General features: G+C 41.1%; 3 protein-coding genes across 10 annotated transcripts in view; 1 reads left to right on the top strand and 2 right to left on the bottom strand.

Moving 5' to 3' along the window:
* Nucleotides 1–1,107, bottom strand: part of tmcc1b (transmembrane and coiled-coil domain family 1b) — a 16,507-nt gene extending 15,400 nt beyond the window's left edge. For all 5 annotated transcript variants that reach the window (XM_067587346.1, XM_067587343.1, XM_067587345.1 and 2 more), the window contains exon 1: nucleotides 1,018–1,107. The gene's annotated coding sequence lies outside the window, so the exon portion shown is untranslated. The remainder of the gene's footprint in view (nucleotides 1–1,017) is intronic.
* On the top strand, nucleotides 1,029–21,889 carry LOC137181553 (transcriptional regulator QRICH1-like). Of its 4 annotated transcripts, none has more exons than XM_067587337.1 (12): nucleotides 1,029–1,150; nucleotides 14,941–15,200; nucleotides 15,308–15,382; nucleotides 16,908–16,997; nucleotides 17,112–18,047; nucleotides 18,520–18,679; nucleotides 19,730–19,884; nucleotides 19,970–20,084; nucleotides 20,163–20,271; nucleotides 20,386–20,537; nucleotides 20,639–20,729; nucleotides 21,033–21,889. In XM_067587337.1, exons 1-12 carry the CDS (start codon nucleotides 1,138–1,140, stop codon nucleotides 21,220–21,222), a joined length of 2,346 nt encoding a protein of 781 aa, XP_067443438.1. In that variant the 5' UTR covers nucleotides 1,029–1,137; the 3' UTR covers nucleotides 21,223–21,889. The 4 variants fall into 4 exon arrangements, with proteins under 4 accessions (XP_067443438.1, XP_067443436.1, XP_067443437.1 ...); XM_067587335.1 differs by lacking the exon at nucleotides 1,029–1,150 and adding an exon at nucleotides 13,602–13,717; XM_067587338.1 differs by lacking the exon at nucleotides 1,029–1,150 and adding an exon at nucleotides 13,801–14,258.
* LOC137181552 (uncharacterized) lies at nucleotides 2,357–6,989 on the bottom strand. Its single transcript, XM_067587334.1, has 6 exons — nucleotides 6,670–6,989; nucleotides 5,365–5,484; nucleotides 5,158–5,273; nucleotides 4,709–4,859; nucleotides 4,505–4,626; nucleotides 2,357–4,422 (listed from the first exon to the last, which is right to left on the bottom strand). Exons 1-6 carry the CDS (start codon nucleotides 6,941–6,943, stop codon nucleotides 2,548–2,550), a joined length of 2,658 nt encoding a protein of 885 aa, XP_067443435.1. The 5' UTR covers nucleotides 6,944–6,989; the 3' UTR covers nucleotides 2,357–2,547.
* Nucleotides 21,890–22,086: the final 197 nt, after the last annotated feature.

A 22,086-nucleotide genomic window follows, 5' to 3' on the forward strand; every position in this document is an offset into this window, starting at 1 on the left:
TTAACAAATTCAAAATACTGAATATGAAATACTACATCAGAATCATGAGAGTAATGTTTAGGATTTTGGTTGTTGTTCTATTATCACATAGCTATAATTTACTTTTTAATAAAAGCTGCATTACAGTTAAGTGATACTCTACATGTTTAGCCATCACAGTAAATTATTCTCCTCAATACCTCTCAACATACTTGTATCTTTGATAGTGTAATGAAGTACCAAATGTCTCATTATTGATATCTACATGCTGTGGTATCTGTTTTTGTTATTATCAACTTTAATGGAATTGGTCATTAACAATTGAACTCCATATTTTTCCAGAAATGCAACAGAATCTGACAGCATTCATCCTACAACAATCCTCATAGGTGTGAAAAGCTCAAACACACCAGGTGAAAGTCAGAGTGGAGGTATTGGATGACCATCTGTCACATAACTCCCACCAGGCTTTCTTAATCACACCTTTGAGTCTTGATTAAAAGGTGGCGTATTAGTTCCTACAATGTGGGTTTGTATCAGCTAAGAGTCCCCTCGTTTATCGTTAAATCAACCAGTGCTTAATTGAGGACAAGTCAAAGCTGTTCAGCTCAACGTAACGTTAACTGGTGCAATTAATTTTGCATTTCCTGGCCTGACCGCTGTGGAGAATATAATTGAATCAGGCCTGGGTGTTGTCTCCAAAGTAGAACCTTTGCTGATTTTTGCCTATATATGAAATGAGCAATGGTTACATTTTCGTATCATTTCAGATGTAAATAAATCTAACATCGCCCATCCAGACTATCCTGGGTGGTAAATCAGGCGCTTACTCTCCGCTTGGCCACCAAGCCTGTCAGTTAGCAGGTTTGGCTAAGGTTAGCTGCAGGCAAACACGGCACGTCGCCGAGCGGCAGCGGCGGCAGCATACACACCGTTAATCAACCTTAGCCCTTGTGCAGGTCGGATAACAGAACATGGAAACACATTTCATTCATAGAGTAGCTCATAAAATGTGTGTTTTGCTAGGCTTCAACTTACATGGGCGCTGAGAGGATTGTGTTGATGACCGTTCATTTCTCCCGATGGTGGAACACTCCCACGGTGACGTCAATGGCTCAACGTCAGAACAGCTGAGCAGCAGACAGATGACCATCCCATATGAACCGTGCAGGTGAGCCGGACAGAGAGGTTTATAGCAATGTTATGCACTTATGGCTACATTTTTAGACTCAAAGTGGCTGCAATGTCTATTGAGGACACTGGGGTCATGTCCTCAGGTTTTGTTGTGTCTCCCCCCCCCCAGGCAAACTGGTGGTTTGGATAGAGTTACAGTCTATGTTTATTTCTGAGCACTCAAGCCCAACTGTAAACAATACAATTTGTACTGCAGTTTTCATGGTGAAACTCAAAGTGCTATATTATTAATGTAGAACACACACACACAACATATAGAAAATGAGTTAAGATGACAAAGCCTTCCTGAATAGAAAAAAGCCCTCATCATAATTGAATAATTACATTTCATAAAGTATTATATAAATGTATAAATAAACGGAATTGAGAGTGCTTGGATGATGCTAACAAAGACTACAGAGTGTGAAGAAAATGTAAATAAACTTCAGCAAATTGGTGGTTTGGAGGGAGTTACAGTCTATAATTAAAAAAAAAAAAAAAAAAAAAAAAAAACACACACACACGGGGTGTTTAAGTGATTCAATTATTTTACACTCAGTATATTTAAATTTGACATATTTTAGTCCGACAAAAAATAAAATGGTCAGTAGGCCATTTCCCCATCTGAATGTTGTTTCAGCCAGTGTGTGAACTTTGAAACAGCTATAGCTGAAACGGTTAGTTTATAGATTGACAGAAAAGTAATCAGCAGCTAGTCTACTAATCATTTGAGTATTTTTTTTAGAGCAGGTATTAAGAGATTTATTGCTTCCTCCTTTTGAAGGAATATCTGCTGGTAAACTTTTTGGGGGTTTGGACTGTTGGTCAGACAAAACAAGCAACTAAAGACATCATGTTCTGGGGAATTGTGATAAGGCATTTTTCACTATTATCTGTCATTTTGGAAACCAAACAACCGATTAATCAAGAAAATAGTCAGATCAATCAACAATGAAAACAGTTGCAGCAGCCCTGGAAACAGCATTGATGTTGAAAAATAAAATTTGCAGAAAACACTGTATATGTGTATAAATAAATAAATAAACAAACAGGATAAATAAAACAATTTGAAAAGTTGGGTGGGGGGGACAAAATAGGAAGATGTGGATTCATGTAGACCTCAGTGTTCCTAGAATCCGACCTATGACCTTGAATGTCTTTATCCACCATTATCAAGAAAACAAATTCAGACAGTAACCGTGTATATAATATTGTCCTTTATTTGTCCTCTCAGGAAAATGTACATTTCGAATCCCTCTTGCTAAATGCTATAGGCAAAAAAAAAAAAAAGAAGCTATTTGCCCTTCAACAACGTGGCAATCCATTTAGCCAAATCTGTGACCAAAACGTATGAAGGGAAGTCTGTAATGTTCCTGGGAACAACCAGCAGTGCCATCACCAATTCCTAAAGGATAAAGAAGGGGGCATTGTGTGGTGTTGATTCTGATCAGCTGAAGCAGGAGTTGGAGGCGTGGTTGGATGATCTGGAAATACAGGCTGCTGAGGAGGAGCATAATAAAGTGGCATATAAGGGTGTTGGTAGTAAAATGGCTTTTGAATAGAAGGCTTTAGAGTCGTAGTTGCAGTGGTTGTTGAGGTGGTGGCAGGAGCTGCAGTTTGAGATTGAGTACTTTGCTTTTGAGGCGGATAAAACATGGGGATCTGATAAGTCTGGGGATACACATGTGGTTTGGGCTGCTGGAGAACAGGTTTGGGATCATGAACAGCTTGGGGTTGATCTCCTGGAGGCACTGGGCGATTTGGGAATGGCAAGACAGGATATGGAGAGAGCACTGGAAACTGTGGCTGCTGGGGAAAATTAGGCTTCCCATCATGCTCCGTAGGGGCAGGTGTGGTTACCAAAATCTCTGCGCTAGTGGCAGGAGGAGGAGGAGGAGGTGTGGTTGGAGTATCCGGAAATACAGGCTGCTGAGGAGGAGCATAATAAAGTGGCATATAAGGGTGTTGGTAGTAAAATGGCTTTTGAATAGAAGGCTTTAGAGTCGTAGTTGCAGTGGTTGTTGAGGTGGTGGCAGGAGCTGCAGTTTGAGATTGAGTACTTTGCTTTTGAGGTGGATAAAACATGGGGATCTGATAAGTCTGGGGATACACATGTGGTTTGGGCTGCTGGAACACAGGTTTGGGATCCTGAACAGCTTGGGGTTGATCTCCTGGAGACACTGGGCGATTTGGGAATGGCAAGACAGGATATGGAGAGAGCACTGGAAACTGTGGCTGCTGGGGAAAATTAGGCTTCCCATCATGCTCCGTAGGGGCAGGTGTGGTTACCAAAATCTCTGCGCTAGTGGCAGGAGGAGGAGGAGGAGGTGTGGTTGGAGTATCCGGAAATACAGGCTGCTGAGGAGGAGCATAATAAAGTGGCATATAAGGGTGTTGGTAGTAAAATGGCTTTTGTATAGAAGGCTTTAGAGTCGTAGTTGCAGTGGTTGTTGAGGTGGTGGCAGGAGCTGCAGTTTGAGATTGAGTACTTTGCTTTTGAGGTGGATAAAACATGGGGATCTGATAAGTCTGGGGATACACGTATGGTTTGGGCTGCTGGGGAACAGGTTTGGGATCCTGAACAGCTTGGGGTTGATCTCCTGGAGACACTGGGCGATTTGGGAATGGCAAGAAAGGATATGGAGAGAGCACTGGAAACTGTGGCTGCTGGGGAAAATTAGGCTTCCCATCATGCTCAGTGGGGGCAGGTGTGGTTACCAAAACCTCTGCGCTAGTGGCAGGAGGAGGAGTGGTTGTTGAATGGAAAATTCCAGGTACCATAGGGAATTGTGGGGGAAAAGGATAGAGATACTGTGGAGACTGCATTATCTGAGGTAATTGTGCCGGAGGAGCAGCAGTGTTTTTATCAGCTGTAGACTGTATTGGTGGCACAGGTCTGGGAAACAAGGGGAACTGAGGGAACTGTGAATACTGTGGCATGAACGGGAATGCAGGTTGCTGAGCTGCAGGCACTTCTTGGTTTTCAGTGTCAGGCCCGGAGTCTGCACCAGCACTTGAAGGAAGCTGTGGAAGTTGTGGTGCCGGTGCATCTGTGGGAGCAGTGGGACTCTGTGTTTGAGGAGAGGGCCCAGGAAACACTGGGTGTTGTGGAAAAATCGGGAACTGAGGGTACAGAGGATACTGTGGGAACTGACCAGCATCACTAGAAGGCGTAGTTGTTGCTGTTGTAGGCTTAACGCTCGGTAATGAAGGGCATGTGACTAAGAGCTCAACATCCGCCAACAGGAGAGAAAGTAAATACTCCTCATCCTGCAAATAAACAAACCTGATTAAATCAAAAGCATGTGTGCATTTCAGCTTCCATTTATAACCACAAGAGGGCCCACCATACCTTCATTTCTATGCACGAGCCTCCGGGGTAGGGTGCAGTGAGCTTAAGTCCTCCAGAGAGCTCTTCAACAGCAAATCCACAACTGCTGCAGACGGATGAAAGGGACTTCCAAGTGCCAGACACTGCAACAGTTTATTGTCAAATGAGAAAATAGATTAAAACCGTTTTCTAAACACATTGAATTCCCAAATATAAGTCATTTACCTTTAACTTTGAGTTCACTTGCTGTTACACCAACAATCTTGAGCACCATTCCAGTTGGGAAACAGGAAATGGAGGGTAGTGGTGACACAGTTGGGCAAGACATTGTCATTGGTGCCCCTGATAGACGCAGTGGTAGTACATAATTGCCACCCTGAAGTACAAAAGGATTGTGAAAAAAAAAAAGAAAGGTTAAGCGCAATATCTAAGAATTCTACATTGGTTCAAGGGTGACAGCTGCAAATCTACACTATTTACTGGGGAAAAGGGAGCAGTTTTTTTTGTTTGTTTTTTTTAAAAAGACAATTATTAAGAAATGATGGAAATTCAGCCTTGGGAAGTATGTCGACATGTGTAGATTTCACTGTTCAGAGCAAGACATGCAAGCTAAGCAACTGATTTAAGGACATTCATGAGATATGGTGGATATTGTCATGCAAAATGAACCTAACCTGTTGGGTAACATGGCAGCCCTGGTAAGGTGCAGCAAAGAGCACATCTCTGCGGGACCTCTTCACAAAATAGCCACAGCTTGAGGGCATTTGAGACAGAGGAATAGGTCCCTCACCTGTTTAACATTACAAAAAAAAAAAGTTTACTTTTAGCTGTGTATCGTGCATTCATTGGCCAATATTCCACATTCCTTATAGGTAGCCTACCACTATCCACAAGAAAACGAGGAGCTCTGGTCTGTTTGACCTTCAAAGTCATCAAGTTGTCACCACATTGCACTGATGGATCCATGCGCTTGAGTTTTGCATCCATCAAACTGTGCAACGCTGAAAACAAGCACAAATCCAGTCAATTCACCGTGCCATTAAAAAAACTTAACATTGTACTGAATTCATTTATTCACAAAAAACATATACTCATACTGCATCAGCCTTAGAAAAAGCCTCTGTATCTATATTTATGATAAATAAGATAACCCGAGCCTCTGTTTAATGAAAAAAAAAAAAAAAAAAAAACCTCACTGCATTTGTAGTTTCCTACAGACCTGATTAAGCGAGCTACAGTAACTTTCATTGCTAAACAGTCAACAAGAAAAGTATTAGTCCATGATTAATCTGATACTATAAGAAATAGTAGCAAAGCAAAATATAGATTTGGAAATAGCAACTGTTCCTCATATATGTTAATTGCATGGACAAAATACTAGGAACACTTTAATATAATGGACTCCAGTACACCACTATGACCTCAATAATAAAAAGTAGAATTATCCCCTTTCTGACAATATCAACAAACTGAAAATGTATAAGCTTAATAAAAGTAGAATTTATGGCAGAGCTGTTATATTGGATTGCATTAGATTTGGTGTAATTTTGTTATCAGTGAGTGTAATTTTGGCATTCAGGTTTAATCTGCCCACTCTTGATTATTGTCTCAGAATGAGACCAGTGAGAGGGGAGGGGGGCAGGTATGTGTTGGAGGTGGGTGCTCATTTTCTCCATATTAGTTATATGCCAATGAATGTCCATCACTAATGTATGCTTTCAAACAAACAAACATCCCAGATATATTGTATACAACAAGCAACAGGGACAAACAATCATGAAAACATATGCCCAAGATAAAGCTAAGTAAGAAAGAAGACAGGCCTGTTCTTTTTCAGATTTTAAAATACTACCCAGTTTGGTGAAAATAGCCCCTCTCCTACTGTACGTACTGCTAAGTATAAATTTGGTGAGCCTGTAATGATGAAATTTAATGAAGCAGATTTTGCTATGGGGAGAGAGATTTTTTTTTTCCATTTTCTTGCCAAGTAGTGTGGATCTGTTCAAACGGAATTGATTCGGCGTGGCTTTTCTAATTGGACAGAAAACTACTACCATGTGTAAATGTGGTAGCCTGTTTCCATACAAAATCATAAGCATTACTACACGTCGTGCAAATAAACTCAGTGGCACGAACGACCAGCGCCACTGACATTATTGGTCCACCTGAATGGATCTTTTACTCACCTGTCGTCGGCTTTTGATTATCTAACCTAAGAGCAAGTGATCCGCCTCGAGTTGGGGCCGCAGATTCATGTTTCACGCTGAATTGAAGACTGCCTTGTACTGTCCCAAAACGAGAAGAAAGAGCTGAAATAGTTTCTGCGGGTCTTTGCAAAACAACCCCGACATCTGCGGTCCGTCCATCACTGAGTTTTATGGACGACAGTGTCGATGTTAGTAGGAAATACAACACATGAGTTTTCCAAGGCATCACACCCCCGATGACTGTGTTAAACATGTGTTCCTGGCAACATTAGTGTTGGGCCAATCGCCAAGACTGTACCGCGTTAATTCGTCATATATTTATAGTGTTCAATGTTACTTAATTGACGAGCCAATCACAGCCAGGCTGCTGAGAGCACCTGGTTGTGCAGGTCAGGTGCTGATGAGTCGAGACTCTTGAGAGTGCAGTGATCCAGCTCCAGTCAGCCTCTCTCTGATTATTCTTACTAATACATCACTGAGAAGTCATGTTTTAATCACCTGATCAGTTCTCTCACTCTCATAAATGCCAGAAATTATCCATCAACATGAATCATTTTTCCTGGCTTTACCTCTAGAAAACTCTTCCTTTGTTCTTTAAAGTGAAAACATAACGATAAAAATAATAGTAATTTAAATGCTTAAATGAAACATTCCTGCACATGGCCATCATCAAGGTTATAAACCATTCATATAAATACATTTTATTGACAAACAATACATTCAGTGAAAACATCCAATTGGAATTCTTACAGTGGCAAATAGAGCATCTACACATATGTTTTATAAACAAATATAATTAAAAACAAATGCACACATGACTTCAAGTTTCTACACAAACCTGATGCAAACAGGTGAGAAGTCGATTCAGATTATTTAAATGTTTTAAACCCACTGGCCTATCCTGCATACACAAATAAGGAGCGTATAGAAGCAAACAATATAAAACACTTTAATTGTGAATGCTCACTGGAAATAAACTCTTGCTGTTTGCACTTTGTTACTGCCATTTCCACACACTTTACTTAATGGATAAAGTTGTGCTAGAACTCATATAGATAAAAATACATGCATTTCAGAACAGCCATTGAAAGTCATATCACGAGGAAGACATTAATAGATCCTAGACACATCTAGGATTTGATTAGGGATTCAAATGAAATGAAATGAAATGAAATGGCAATTCAGTCTGATTACCAGGCTTCTACTCAAGAGGATCGTGTGCTGAATATCTGTAACTTAATCCCTTTTCAAGCCAACACAAGCAGTACTTAAATGATACTTGCGAGATAAATACTTTCAGAAGAATTTGCGTCTATACAACGTGATTGTACCATTTCATGTAGACTAGATCATTTAGATGTTATTTGTGGCTTTCCTTACATAAAAGACAGTTTATAGGTCTGTGATGTCGTCATCAGACCAGTCATGCCGATTCATCACTGCTGACATCCTTGAATTAAAATCTTCTCCCTGATGTTGACTAGTTGGAGACTCGGCATTATCACTATGATCAGTGGTAGCATTGGGTGACTGTATTGGCTCTTTGGCTTGGAAATGGTCCAGAGATGCATTGATAGATTCTGTATCCAACATCCACCCATAGCCGACATAAGATGGAGGGAATGCTTCTCCATTAGTGGCGTCTTGGCCCACATTGTGAGTCCAAGAGGGAGGAGGAGGTGTGAACAGACCTCCTGCTACAAGTTGTCCGTGATGGAGGGCGTTGTCGATGCTGCGTCTGAGGTTAATAGGAGATGGGGGCCGCATGTCAAATTCTATAAGCGAAAGAACACATTCACGTTCACCAACTTTTTGCCACAGTAGTGCAGTCTGAGAGTCAGAGCTGCTAACAGGATCGGGCTTGCACTCTGGTATTGTGATGGAGGATTGATCATCAGATGGACGCATTATGTTGTTGCTGATACCTGCTCTGGACAGGTTATACTTTGCCCAATTATTTGGTATCAGGTCTTCCCATTTTTTATCAGACTTTCTTAGTGGCCCACTCCACACGCTGGTTAAGACCCTACTCCACAAGCCTGTCTCTTCCACTCCTTTAGACACCTCACCTCTGCCCTGCCCATGATCACCCCTTGAATGACCCCTAGAAGGTGTCCAGAAGATCCAGGATCCCAAGACGAGCAAAGAGAATCCCCAAGCTAACTCAAGGATTCTGGCCCAAAACTGACTGAGCCACCAGCCCCAGCCAAAGCGCCTCCAGTTCCCCAGCAGCCCATAAAGCCAGAGGAGACTATACATCTGAAGGCTGCAGCAGAGAACCCCGAAGAAGGCGCACACTGCTGTAACCCGTTCTGAACGCTTCTCTATCCTATGTGAAGGAGCCCATTGCGGTACAGACGAACTCAGAGACGGATGTAGATGGGAGAGAGACTTGGTGAGGACTCCCATGCAGAATGGGAAACCCCAGGAGAGCGAGAGCATCTGTAGCAACAAAGGGAGAGCAGGGGACAAAGTTGGAGAATATAGGTCTGCTGCCACTAAAAGAGAGCAATGTGATACAGCCAGCCCTGCAACCACCAATGGGCGCTGCAGCTTCAGTGGGAAAAGTAATAATTTCAACCCTCTGAGTGTGGCCAGAGCGAGGGCTACCTGCGCCCACAGGAGGAGCTGCAGGGGAGTGTTTTGCAGTGCTGCCAAAGTAGCACGAGACAGGATCTGACAAGTACCGTATGGATCAAGTAGCAGGAGGACAGCACGCAGAGTAGCACTCAGGATTAGGAGACTATTTAACAGGGTCAGGGCATCACAGAGGGGATAAGGTAGAGTAGATGCACCAGCCAAACCAAAAACCGCCAGGGCTGCCATCAGTATAAAAAGGCTAGCTGATCCAAACACATGTAGTTCCCAGGCAAATGCCAGTGTGCGCTTCATGTCATCCCAGAGCAGATTGGTGCCATTAAAGTTTGTGTGAACAACACACGGACCAAGACCAAGAACACAGGGACCTCCAGGTCCTGATGGGTTCTGATTTGTCATGGAGGTAAACACCTTGGTTTGGACAGAGAGGTCAGAGCTGTCCCCACCTTTGAGATAGAGAGAGAGGAAAAGTCTTATTATGGATGCATTAGAAATAGAAATAGCCAATAGAAAGGGTTTTCACATTACATTAGATTTTGACGACTCAGGGATCAGGTAAGATCATATCACTTAAAGAAAATTAATTATGAATCTGATCAGTAACATACTGTGTGTTTTTGACTTCAATCTACAATCACATGTTCACTCACCAGTCACAAAGTCGTCATTTACTGTGGTTGTATGATTCTTTTTTAACTGTTCCTCAGTTGTTATGTGGCTGCCTCCAACGAGAGCCTCCTCTGAGATTATGTGTACACTGGAGTGAGCGTGTCCTGTGCTTGAAGTATTAGATTTGTCAGTAGCTTGGTCATGAGCCCCTAAGTGGGGTAGAATAAATTCCGACGTAGGTAATGTGAGTCCAGACCCGGAACGGTTTTCATTGCCAGCTCGCTCAGGCTCCTTTGTAAGAACTGTCCGATTGAAGATTGTCTGGGATATCATACTGTCAACATTACGTCCACTGCCTTCCACAAAGTCACCGCTCTCTGAATGAGGGATTGCTTCGCTGGACCGACTGTGCGTGGTATTGTTGCTTCTGTCTGTGGTTTGAGTCATTCGGATCAAATCAGAGTTGTCCAGTGATTGTGAAGTTTGAATAAGGCTCCATAGTGAAGAGAGAAACACAGTTAGTGTAATGAAGAGCAAAGATGAACGCCCCATTTTTTGACACCTAAGTTGAAATCCCAAACCTGTAGAATGAAGCAGAAAGGGAGAAAGTGTTTTCATTGCTTGATTGCTTGATTGATTGATTAACTTTACTGTAAAGCAAAGTACATACACTATGCATAACAAGAATAACACACCATTAAAAACATACAAAATATACAACATACAGTAGTGCAAATGGGAACGTAACAGCAGATTATATAAGGTTATATAAATAAATAATACCAGAGTGCAAGTCTTATAAAATAACAAATGTTCCCTGATGCGGTCATTCTGTGTTCAATGCCTGTATGGCATGGGGAATAACATGGGGATTGTGTGTCAATCCCCATGTTATTCACTCACCAGCCACTTTATTTAGGAACACCTGTGCAATCTAATGCAATCCAATACAACAGCTCTGCCATAAATTCTACTTTTACGAAGTTTATACATATATTTTCAGTTTTTGTTGATTGTCAGAAAGATGATAATTCTACTGGGTGTTGGTGTATTGGGGAGCATTATATTGAAAAGTGTAACTAATATTTTGCCCCCCTCATGTCTGCTAATGGAACATTTTTCACTTTTAGGAACACTTTTCAATATAATTTCAATATAATGCACTCCACCAACACCCACAACAACCTCAATAATAAACATAAAGTAGAATTATCACCTTTCTGACAATGTCAACAAAATCTGAAAATGTATAAGCTTCGTAATTAATTAATCAATTAACATTAACACATTCATTAAACATTCATTAAACTGACAGTGGCCTATCAGATTACCGATAAACATTAACACACTAGTTGACCTCAAATAAGAGCATTGTCCTGTTTTAATGGGATGTGGCATTTCTAAGTACACTAATTAAAATACAGTAGTTGTAAAAGACAGTTAAAGATTTAGAGGTAAAGAGTCACACAGATTTCCAGATAATCAATCTTGTGTTTCAATGCTATAAAGCCCAATTAAGTTCCCCTCTGTAATCCAATGGGGTTGCAGACTTCACAGCATCTGTGGACTTGTTTGCCTCAGCAAAAATACAACACAGGTTGTAAAAAACGTTGCAGCTCAGAGGTCTTGATCTGTCTGTGCCCTTTGGATCACAAATGTCACTTCAATTATGTGCTTATCACACATCGTTTGAAAACAAAAATGTTAAATAAAAAAAGTGTAAATGACTTAAAGATGAAAATACTATAAACACCAAGTAAACGCAAAATAGTATTATCTTTTTCAGCATAACATCTGCTTTCTTACAGGTGACTTTTCTAAATATAACCTTAAATGAGTTCAGATTTTACTATTTGTCACTCAGCCACAAACCAATATTAAACACAAAAGTATTAAAAAGCTCTACATGCAACTATTTTAGGCTCCAAAGGTATTGTGGTATCACTTACCATTATTTTACAACATCACCAACACGCAGTATCTGATTACCAAAGCAATCTCTCCCATAAATTAAAAAATGCTCAATAAAACCAGATAACTCAGATGTACCTGTGAGTCCTTGTGATTCCTTTCAGTGCGTTGTGAGTTGCATCTCTCGCTGCATCTGATCTCTGACGAGGTTCATAAAGAGCACCGCAGCGAGGGTTGACCACAATGTATTTACAGACATGCTCACAGCAATCAGGGCTTCAAGCTGGCGTCTTATTCTTATTACTGCACCGGCTGGTTACTTGGCAGCCTCCCATCATGATGTCGCCTGCAAAATCAAGAGCAGGATCTAAATATCAGGGACCATTGTGGGAAAAAAAAGTTGCATAAATGCAAAAAAAAAGTCCTGGGTATTATCCTGACAAATGTAGATTTAAAAAAGAAATCATGATTTTTATAAATAATTGACCGTTAATAAAAGTCTACACTCCTCACCTGCCAGTGTCTACAACAGTTGTGTTGAGGTAAATCCTTCTCTAAAGGATTACATTAAGATTCTTACAGTGGCACAAAGTCACATGAAGCGATGTGGAACGCCAACTAGACACGAGCAGATGCACTAACACTTGTATGCCAACTTACTGGCTTATTATCCTGAAAATAATATGCAAGGTGCCAAACATGACCTGGCATTAGACACAGTAGATATTATGCATATGCTGACATGTAGAAATGATTTTTATTATTTTCACAGAAGACACAATAGAATGTAGTAAAAAACCTTTTCATAAAAATATATAATAACATACATATATAATGTATAAACACCACAACCATGTCCACCAGAGAGCCCCTGCAGAATCACAAGTCTGCAGTGAGTGTGGGAATTAACTCTTCCCTGTCCAGTGTGTAGAGGATATAGCCTATGCGAACAGTACATCTGTCTCGGTCCACCTTAAGACGGGTGAGAGGCAGTTTGTTGTGGGGAGAACAGGGGGAGGCCCTCAGCAGCACATGCCTGGCTCTTTAAGGGAGACTGGGGAAGTTACATTTTGTTAAAGGTACATGCATTCATATGTTTACCAGGCATCACCAGAGCTATCTTGGAGAGCATTTTAAGCATTTATGGCTTGGAATTATATTAAGTATATGTGTCAATTCAAAATGATTCAACCTGGAACTTAGTTTGTAGTCAAAGAGTCAAAAGTATATTGATGTGGTAAACCTAAGAGGGGCAAGTTTGGCAAAAAGTTTATATATAGTTTTAAACCACATTTCATATGCTTATATCAGGAGGTGGACTGTATACTACAGAGATCATCATGAGACCAAAATTGAGCAAAAACCTATTGAATGTACAGTGAAGAGTAAATTTTAGTTTCTTCTCCTTGAGAATATCCCTTGTCTGTGATCTATTCAGATTTAATATCTATCTCTTTATCTATCTGTCCGTCTATCTATCCAATGGTTGCACTGCATATATCTGTATACATAAGTGCACATTTTCACTTTGCATATTTTCAGTATCTGAATCATCTTTATTGGTCAAGTATGTTTACGCATACAAGGAATTTGACTCTGGTTTAGTGGCTCTCAGTGTACTTAAAATAACAACAATTTTCAGAACACAAGGAATACAAGTGTGTGTGAACTGTAAACAAGATTTTCAGTACTATTATTTTCCTGCTCTGTTTTTCAGCGCCAGAAAATCAAGGAGCTAATAAATAATACTGTGTGTATAAATAACACTGTGTCTCCACATTACCCAATATTCACATGAGAGGGGTGGGTGATGTTGCTGTGTCCCATCTGCACAGACAAATAGTGAAACGTGATGAAGGTGGCATCATTACATACTGCACATTGAACTATATACACCTGGGTCTGCATGGTTAGTCTGAGTGTCATTTCACAGTTTTGGAGGGCCACGTAATGCCAGTCTTGGTCTCACTGTAGGATGGGGGACCTTGTTAACAGGACTACGCGGCAGGCCATTTGCCTGGCAGAGAGCAGTGTTGTTTTCGGGGCCTATACTTCCGTCATTTTATATTTGATTTTATAAACACAAGGGACGTTGTTGCATGTGTAGCCTTGCTGTGCGTGCTGTAGCAATATCCCTCAGGATCCAGCTGGATGAATAAATCCGTGCTTTGCCGCAGCTGGGGAACTTGTTTCATAGCGGAGGCAGCCTGGATCTCCCCCTGAAATAAGCAGACGTCAGAGACCTCGCCTGCTCGCTGCCGCTGCTGCTGCTGCTGTTACATTTTATTGCAAACTAATCACAGCATTGTTTGCGGGATTACACTGCTGCCACATGCACTATGTGGCGAGGTGGATGGCACGCCGGTGGTAGCTGTTAGACGTTTATCGGCTTTTTTTTAGTTTTAAACACCGTGCCTTGGCGGAAAGGAGAGGATTTCGTTTTATTTAAGGTAGCATGACAGGATTCAGAGCCGTTGAGCTAGCTGGCTAACATTAGCACAACGATTAGCTAGTGTTACGCTATTGCAATGAATGGACTGTTGCTTTGATGTTTGTTACCTTAAAAGCAAACTGTGTTGCCCAGTTGCATAATTTACAGTAGACATCGCATTTCTGTTCGGTGGTATTAAATACAGTTGACGTTAGCGGCAGTTAGCCACACAGGCTGTAACAAAACAGTAGTGCCTTGCTAACATGCTAACAACTAGCCTAGCCAACGTACACACTATTACTACAGTTTATATTGCCAGGATAACATACTGCTGGTACCTTGACCTGTGTTTCTATTTGACGTACATTAAGACAAAATTGTGAATTTTAAGTTTGAGCTGAGGCCTAGCTGTGAGCTGTGTTTCTGGCTGCAACTTTACTAGTAAAAGTTGATTAAAACGCAGCTTAGAAGCCAAAATCGACTAATGCACTTTGTCCTGTGTGCTCACTAAGTTATGTCATCCAAACGTCCTTTTCTTTGACTATCAGACGTTTTAATTATATAATTTTGCTTATTATACTGTGCTCTTACAACTGCAGATGCAAATAGTAACCAGAGCTACATCTTCATCAGAGATGTTGTTGTAAATCAAAGCTGTTTTACATTCTCAAGTGTATGGATATGTGTTGTAATCTTTCCAGGTCAAGTGACAATGAATGAGCAGGATAGTGGTGTGGTGTCGTTTGATGAATATGTGCGGCAGAAGGCCCGCACTGTGCCTCAGCACAGGATGAAGGAGTTCCTGGAGTCCCTCGCCAAGGGCCCAGAAGTGCTGCAGGAGTTCAGCCAGCAGGGAGGGGCGACCACCACCACAGCCATGGTGTACCAGCAGCAGGGCACCAACTGTGTCTACACGGACAGCACAGAGGTGGCTGGCTCTCTCTTAGAGTTAGCATGCCCGGTAAGAGCATATTATTATGGTGGTTGAATGAATCAATATTTTGCAATGTGCTATACCTTTTATATTTACATATATATATATATACACACACACACGTTTTATGACAGGTACAGGTGACCTCGGCTGAGATTTCACCTCAGCTATCTGTCCATCAAAGCTCTGAACAGCAGCTTCAAGTGCAGGTTGGTTTATAGCGAGTGTCAGTTCCTTACCACAGATAGTAAGCCATGCAAAAATTATTTCTTAAAGAATAAGGCTGGAGACATCCCATATTTCTCCTATTGTCAATAAATCTCATGAAAAGACAAAAAACTATAATACGTTGTCTCTCAATACTTTTTGACTTGCCTACAATGTCTGTGGCACTAAGTCTCAAACCCATTTGTTCCCACTGAAGATGTTTGTCTTTAAAAATGGCTCTAAATATATAGTTTTGTATTTCTTAAAGGCTAAATAATTTCCCTAAAAAACAGCTGGGCACTGTAGCTTCCAAAAAAAACACCACTCAGACATGAGTAAATTTTGTTGGTGAGTATTTTCAGTGGCAGATTAATACGCATTTAGTGCATTAGGGAGTATTTACTGCAGTAGGGCAGTGTATGTGGGTACGACTCAAAATAAACAACAATAGTAATGAACAAACATGTCACTCAGTGCAGCAGTGTAATTACTTTTTCAATCAATTTATTGTTGGCTTTGGTCTCGTCTCGGATTTGTTAAAAAGAAAATTATAGAACATCACTAGGCTTGTAAAAATTGTCCTATTACAGACGTATAAAATGATACGGTGTGTGTGTATATATACATATAAATATACTGTGTGTGTGTATATATATATATCACTGCTGTGGATTAAAAAGAAAATTGGTTGTCAGTAAGGTTTGTGTTTATGTGATCACATTAGTCAGTCTTATCAGAGACATACTATGTTTAAACTGCACAAGACAGATGGGTCTGGCAGGGTCCAGAAACATTGTCATTACTCACTGTCAAGAGGAAAACAAATGGAAAGGCATTGTGGTGTTTGATAAGTTAATTGTAGTTGGAGTTAAGTAGCTTTGGTCTGGCACTTGGCATCCATTTGTTGTTGAGAAAAGGTGAGAAAAAAGATTATGATTCTAGTTCAAAACCAAAATGGCAGATTGTGCAAATCAGTTTTTAATTGTTCCCTTTGAGAGTATATCTGCCATTCTGCTCTAGTACAAGTGAAATATTATATAATATATATATAAATTAGGTTGTTTCAAATCTTCCGTTTTAATAACAAATTAATAAGAATAATATGCATTATTTTTTTAAAGTGGTGTGTGATTTTATGGGTCCAATAAGTAACATTCATTCACTCACAGTTAGCTGTTTTGCTCCCTGTAGGTTGTTGGTAGACTTGGCAGTGGCTGCACATTGAACTGGGATCAATCATTCACCTTCTCTGTTGCACTGCTGAACTGTATTAAGCACTTGAAATTGTTGTGTGTTCTTGAATTTAAAAATAAATTACTCTTTGGCAAAGACCCCTTATTCACATTTTATAATCAGAATGTCATAATTGAAATAATTTAAGTCACTTTTTCATCTAAATCCAAGTTTAGTTGCTTATTTCATAAAAAGTGTAGTTCGTAAATCTGTCAATGAATAATAAGTCTTGTTATTTCTCGGTATGATTGCTGACAGGCCGGTTTATTTTGTAATGCCTCTCCTCTGCGCCAGGTTCAGATCCAGGAACAGCAGGACCTGCAGGGAATCTCAACAGCCCACCTCGTCCCACAGGGAGAACTCACAGAGGAGCAACAACAGCAGGTACTTAAATAAATAGTATTTAAATCGTCGCCCATACTGAGAATTATTAATCTATTCATGCACTGGTATGGTGCATTACTGCTGGTTTGTCACCATGTTGTCTGTATTTCACAGATTCAGGCACAGCTGGTTGCAGCTGTAGCAGGAGGACAACAAATTCAGTTGTCAAGTGGACAACAAATCCAGCTACAAGGAACGCAGCAGATTCAGCTGCCGGATGGCCAACATATTCAACTCGAGGCTGGTCAACAGATTCAACACATTCAGCTACAAGGTGGCCAACAGATTCAGCTGCAAGGTGGTCAGCATATTCAGCTACAAGGTGGCCAACACATTCAGCTACAAGGGGGCCAACAAATTCAGCTACAAGGTGGTCAGCAGATCCAGCTGCAAGGGGGCCAACAGATCCAAATCCAGACGATAGAGGCCATGTCTCCCTCCCACCAGCAGGACTCTCCCAGGGAGACAGACAGGAGGTCCGGTACTGTCTCAACTGTTCTCCAACCTGCCAAGAAGCGTAAGGTGGATGTTCCCCTAGCAGTGTCCTATGCCGTTCCACAGGGCCAGCAAGTGGCCACAGTTCTAGCCATCCCTCAAGGGCAGCAGCAAAGTTATGTGTCCCTAAGACCAGATTTGCTCACTGTTGACAGTGCTCAACTGTACAGCACTACGGGAACAATCACAGGTCCCACAGGGGAGACCTGGACCATCCCTGTTTATTCGACTCCACAACAGCAGGGTGTAACTCACATTGCCATACCACAGGAGTCGTACAGCACAGTGCAAGTTACTACAGCCAACGGTAAGGACAAAATGTCCCCCAGTTCCTCAATAAGGTCTGCAGATGTGCAGTCAGCCTCTACCGGGACTCAGGAAGAAATAGTACAGACACTGTTCCCGGCGCAGTTCATGAACGGGAACATTCACATCCCTGTGGCGGTACAGACTGTAGATGGGACTTACAACACTACACAGTCGGTACACATATGGGACCCAAATCAACAGCAGAGCCAAGGAGAAGAGGGACAAGAGCAGCAGCTCCATCTGCAGGTAAGAACAGTCTTGTTTATTACCAGCCATACTGTAGACCTTCAGTTAGCGCTGTGTGCTGTACTTGTTTTCCACTCAGCTCAGTGCATGAAAATGTAGAATCATGAAATTAAATCCAGGTGCAGTAGTCTGTTGTACAACTCTGTGATTATTGTACAATATAGGTTTGTATGGCAAACTGTGTGGCTTTTAAAAATTACTATTCCTATCAAGACATTAATAATTAGTGGGCAGTCAGCGGTATGTCAAAGGGAAACGATACCGAAAAGCTACTAATTCAAACTTGCTCATAGTGTTTAAAACCTCATAAATATGATAGTTCATGATTTGGAAGTATCATCATTCAAATTTCTCTGTTTCTGTTTTTCTGGTCCTTTTCAGACAGACTGGTCTGAAATTGAAATTACTTGCTATCTTATTTTTTGGAAAGCATGAACTTCAACGTTAACATTAATATCTTGGTCTTGTGCAGGGTCAAGTGGAGACGGAGGCTCATGCAGAACCACCTTCGGAAATTCTGGTTCCTGTCTGTCTGAAGCCAGAGGAGGGCCTGGAGGTCTGGCGCCTCTGGGTGAAGCGAAAAAACCTAGAGCTGAGCAAGCAGGAAAAGACAAAGCTTGCACCCATAGGACGTAAGTCAGCCTATAATCATTTGAATACATCTATCTCTCTACTATAAAAAGGAATCTCTGTATGTTTATATGTCCTTCATGTATCTCTTGAACCGTTCATCCCACTGACTCTACACTTGATGGGTGTATGGCTGGGGACCCAAGGGAGTGCAGTGTCTAATTTGGTGCAATTTGGACTTGCAATCCGTGTAATTTTAATAAACTTTGAATAAACCAGCGACAAGTGAGCTGCTCTGCTCTGTTCAGGGGCAGGGAGGAGCTTCAGGGCTCTGCCGACTGACTCCAGCATGTCAGGAAAAGACCAGAGACGAGATGTGACACGAGTCAGAGAAAAGTGCTCTATAAAGAGAAAATAGACAGAAAAAACAGAGCTTTTAATCAAGAATGGACACTCTCACCCTGTGTCTAGACAGAAAGCGTAGTGTAGCAGCACGTTTGGCAGATCAGCTGCAAGTGACTATGCAGGAGGCATTCAGGTACATTGTTGAGTGTAGGTCACCTGCATTTTGGAGGCACTCAGACAGAGCCCAATACTTCCACAAGCAGTTCAAAACCAGTTTGTCTCATATACTGTCTCATTAGGATGTAAATTATTTTATTTTTAAAAGCAGCCCTTATTTTAGGCTACTTGAAATGAGAATAGAACATTTATTTACTCGTAGAGTACTTAATAATAGAATTTTATTTTGCCTCATGTTGTTGGTGTATTTGCTCATTCACACCTCACATCAACTGTATTCATCTTCCTTTGCGTTGAAGTAGCAGCCGGAAGCCAAGCAATCGGCCTGTTTCAAACAGGTTCATTTTGAATGGTCGTTGCACTAGTGTTTTTGAATAGATGACGAGACGACAAAATGGTCATTAAGACATTGTATACAGATTTTGTCTAAAACAGCATCGACTCCCAGACTTTTTGTCTTGCATCTAACTTTCTCTGCTTTCCCTCTGTCTAAATAAAGATCAAGGACACAAGTAATGTAGGCCGCTCTACCCTTTAAACAAGAATAAAAACTTTGCCTCTTCTTCTCATCTCTCTGTGGATGTGTTCAGGTCGTCAGCCTCTGCGTTTTCAAGAAGACTTGGTGTCCAGCGCAGTAGCTGAGCTAAACTTGGGTCTTTCCCTGATGACGCAGGAGGCACGAGGATCAGACGAAGAACAATTTTCACCGGATGTTCTATATTATGTTTTCTTGTGTATACAAAAGGTTAGTGCCCACATGCTCAAACACGAAGATGGTGGACCGTGTCAAAAGGTTATCTGAAGTTACTAATGTATGTCTCTTTTTATAGTATCTGTCCGAAAATGGACGAGTGGACGATATTTTCTCTGATCCATATTACATTCGTTTCTGTGAGTGTTTACACAAAATCCTGGATGGTTGGAGACCCAGTATCCATCCTTTAGGTAAGAGAGAATCGCCATTTAAGGTTTTATTATTTCTTTTTATAGTGTGAATTAATAACTGTGTGTCCTCTCCCTAAGGTTACGTCATTCCAAGTCATGTGACAGAGGAGATGCTGTGGGAGTGTAAACAGCTTGGTGCCCATTCACCAGGCACCTTGCTAACAACTCTAATGTACTTCAACACTAAGTGAGTTCCCACCTCTCGACACTAACTTAACTGAATCTATTCTCTTTAACAACACGGAAATGTATTTCAGATGTAAATCCTAATTGTAATAAAAAAACAACAACTTTGTCACAGGTTTTTCCGCCTGATAACACCTGAACAGCACATGAAAGTAGCTTTCTCTAAGGTCTTGAGACACACAAGGAAGAACCCTACTAATGCCAAGGACAAAGCGACCAGCATCCGCCTTCTGAAAGGACAAAGTCCACACAATGCCGGACAAAAAGGTGCTCAGTATAGTTAGGTTTATGTTGAAGTGTTGCTATGTATCGCAGCCTTTGACAGCTGAAATCATTGTCGCTAACCTGTTGTGTGACTTCTGTTTCAGGAACTGATGACATGTATGAAGAGCAGATCGAGGATCCAGAGAATCCTCTTCGATGTCCCATTAAACTTTATGACTTTTATCTCTTCAAATGGTGAGTGGCGCTTAACCAAACAAATTCTGTGTAACTGGATTATTTTTCAGGATGGACCCCAACAGGACTGCAACTAACAATTAATTTCATTATATATTTATTTTCTCACTTATTTTCTCAATTAATCGATTAGTCGTTTGGTCAGTAAAATGTCAAAAAATGGTGAGAAATGTGTCCCAAAGCCAAAAGTGGCGTCCTCAAATGTCTTGTTTTGTCCTGACCAGCAGTCCGTAACCCAGTGATCGACTGACAATTGCAGTTCTAAGCCTCAAAACCTTAACTCCCTTTTCCTCCCTTTTGCAGTCCTCAAAGCGTTAAAGGACGTAATGACGCATACTACATGACTCCAGAGCCTGTCGTTGCGCCAAACAGCCCGATGTGGTACTCGTCTCAGCCCCTCCTGAGTCAGCAAGTGGAGCAGATGCTGGCACGCATCATCGTGGTGCGAGAGATCCAGGAGATCATCGGCGCCGGTCCAGAGAACGTGAGCTAAGCTGAGAGGACTGACTCACAGGAGATAGTTGTCCAGTCACTGATTGCTGACTATGCAGTACCCATCCTGACTCGATAAACCTCACTGGCCATCTCAAAAAAAAATTTTTGAACTTGTGAAACAAGCGTTTCTCTTTGAGGAGTGCATCATGAAAGCACGTGCCAGATTCAAAGCAGTTTTCTCTTCTAGTAATTTCTGTTTTCAGCTGATGGGGTAAACTGTTAAACTTTCTCTTGACTACCTTTTTTTAAGCCCTTGCCTCTGTAACCTTTGAACTGAAAAGTAAGCAAGGCTTAAGTCAGTCTTATCGATTATAATATGAGGATATTTAACCCTTCGCTCTTTAACCTCACAGACCATTAACCACGTCTTACTTCTCATTACGGTCCCAACCTGATACATTACATCTTAATGTTACAGGGACCACTGCTCTCAACTTTTTTTGTATACTGCATTTTGGATCATGTATTGATATGTACAAAGCTGAAGAACTTGTGCCTGTTTTCAAAAATGACGTCATAATTTATGCTTGTGGATCATTGAGTGTGTTTAACCTCAAATATTCACAAGGTCAAGTGCTATATTGTAGTCATTCAGGAGATTGGAAACATTTTTCTCAGGTCAAAGCCAGTGATTGAAACCCCCATAAAGGATTTTTGCCAACTTATTCTTGTGTGTATGTATAGTAGGTTATTAAACAACATATACTGGTGGAAAAATCCTTGTTTAGCTAACACAGTCCTTGTGTCAGGATTCATGTCAAGCAATTCAAGAATGAAAAATATTAAGCGCTGTGTTGTTTCATTTGAAATACAGAATGTTGTGGCCTCTTAAACCCTTAACTCGTCACACAAACAGCATTCA

This window comes from Thunnus thynnus, chromosome 4 (assembly GCF_963924715.1).
Source record: "Thunnus thynnus chromosome 4, fThuThy2.1, whole genome shotgun sequence".
Classification (NCBI taxonomy): Eukaryota; Metazoa; Chordata; class Actinopteri; order Scombriformes; family Scombridae; genus Thunnus; species Thunnus thynnus.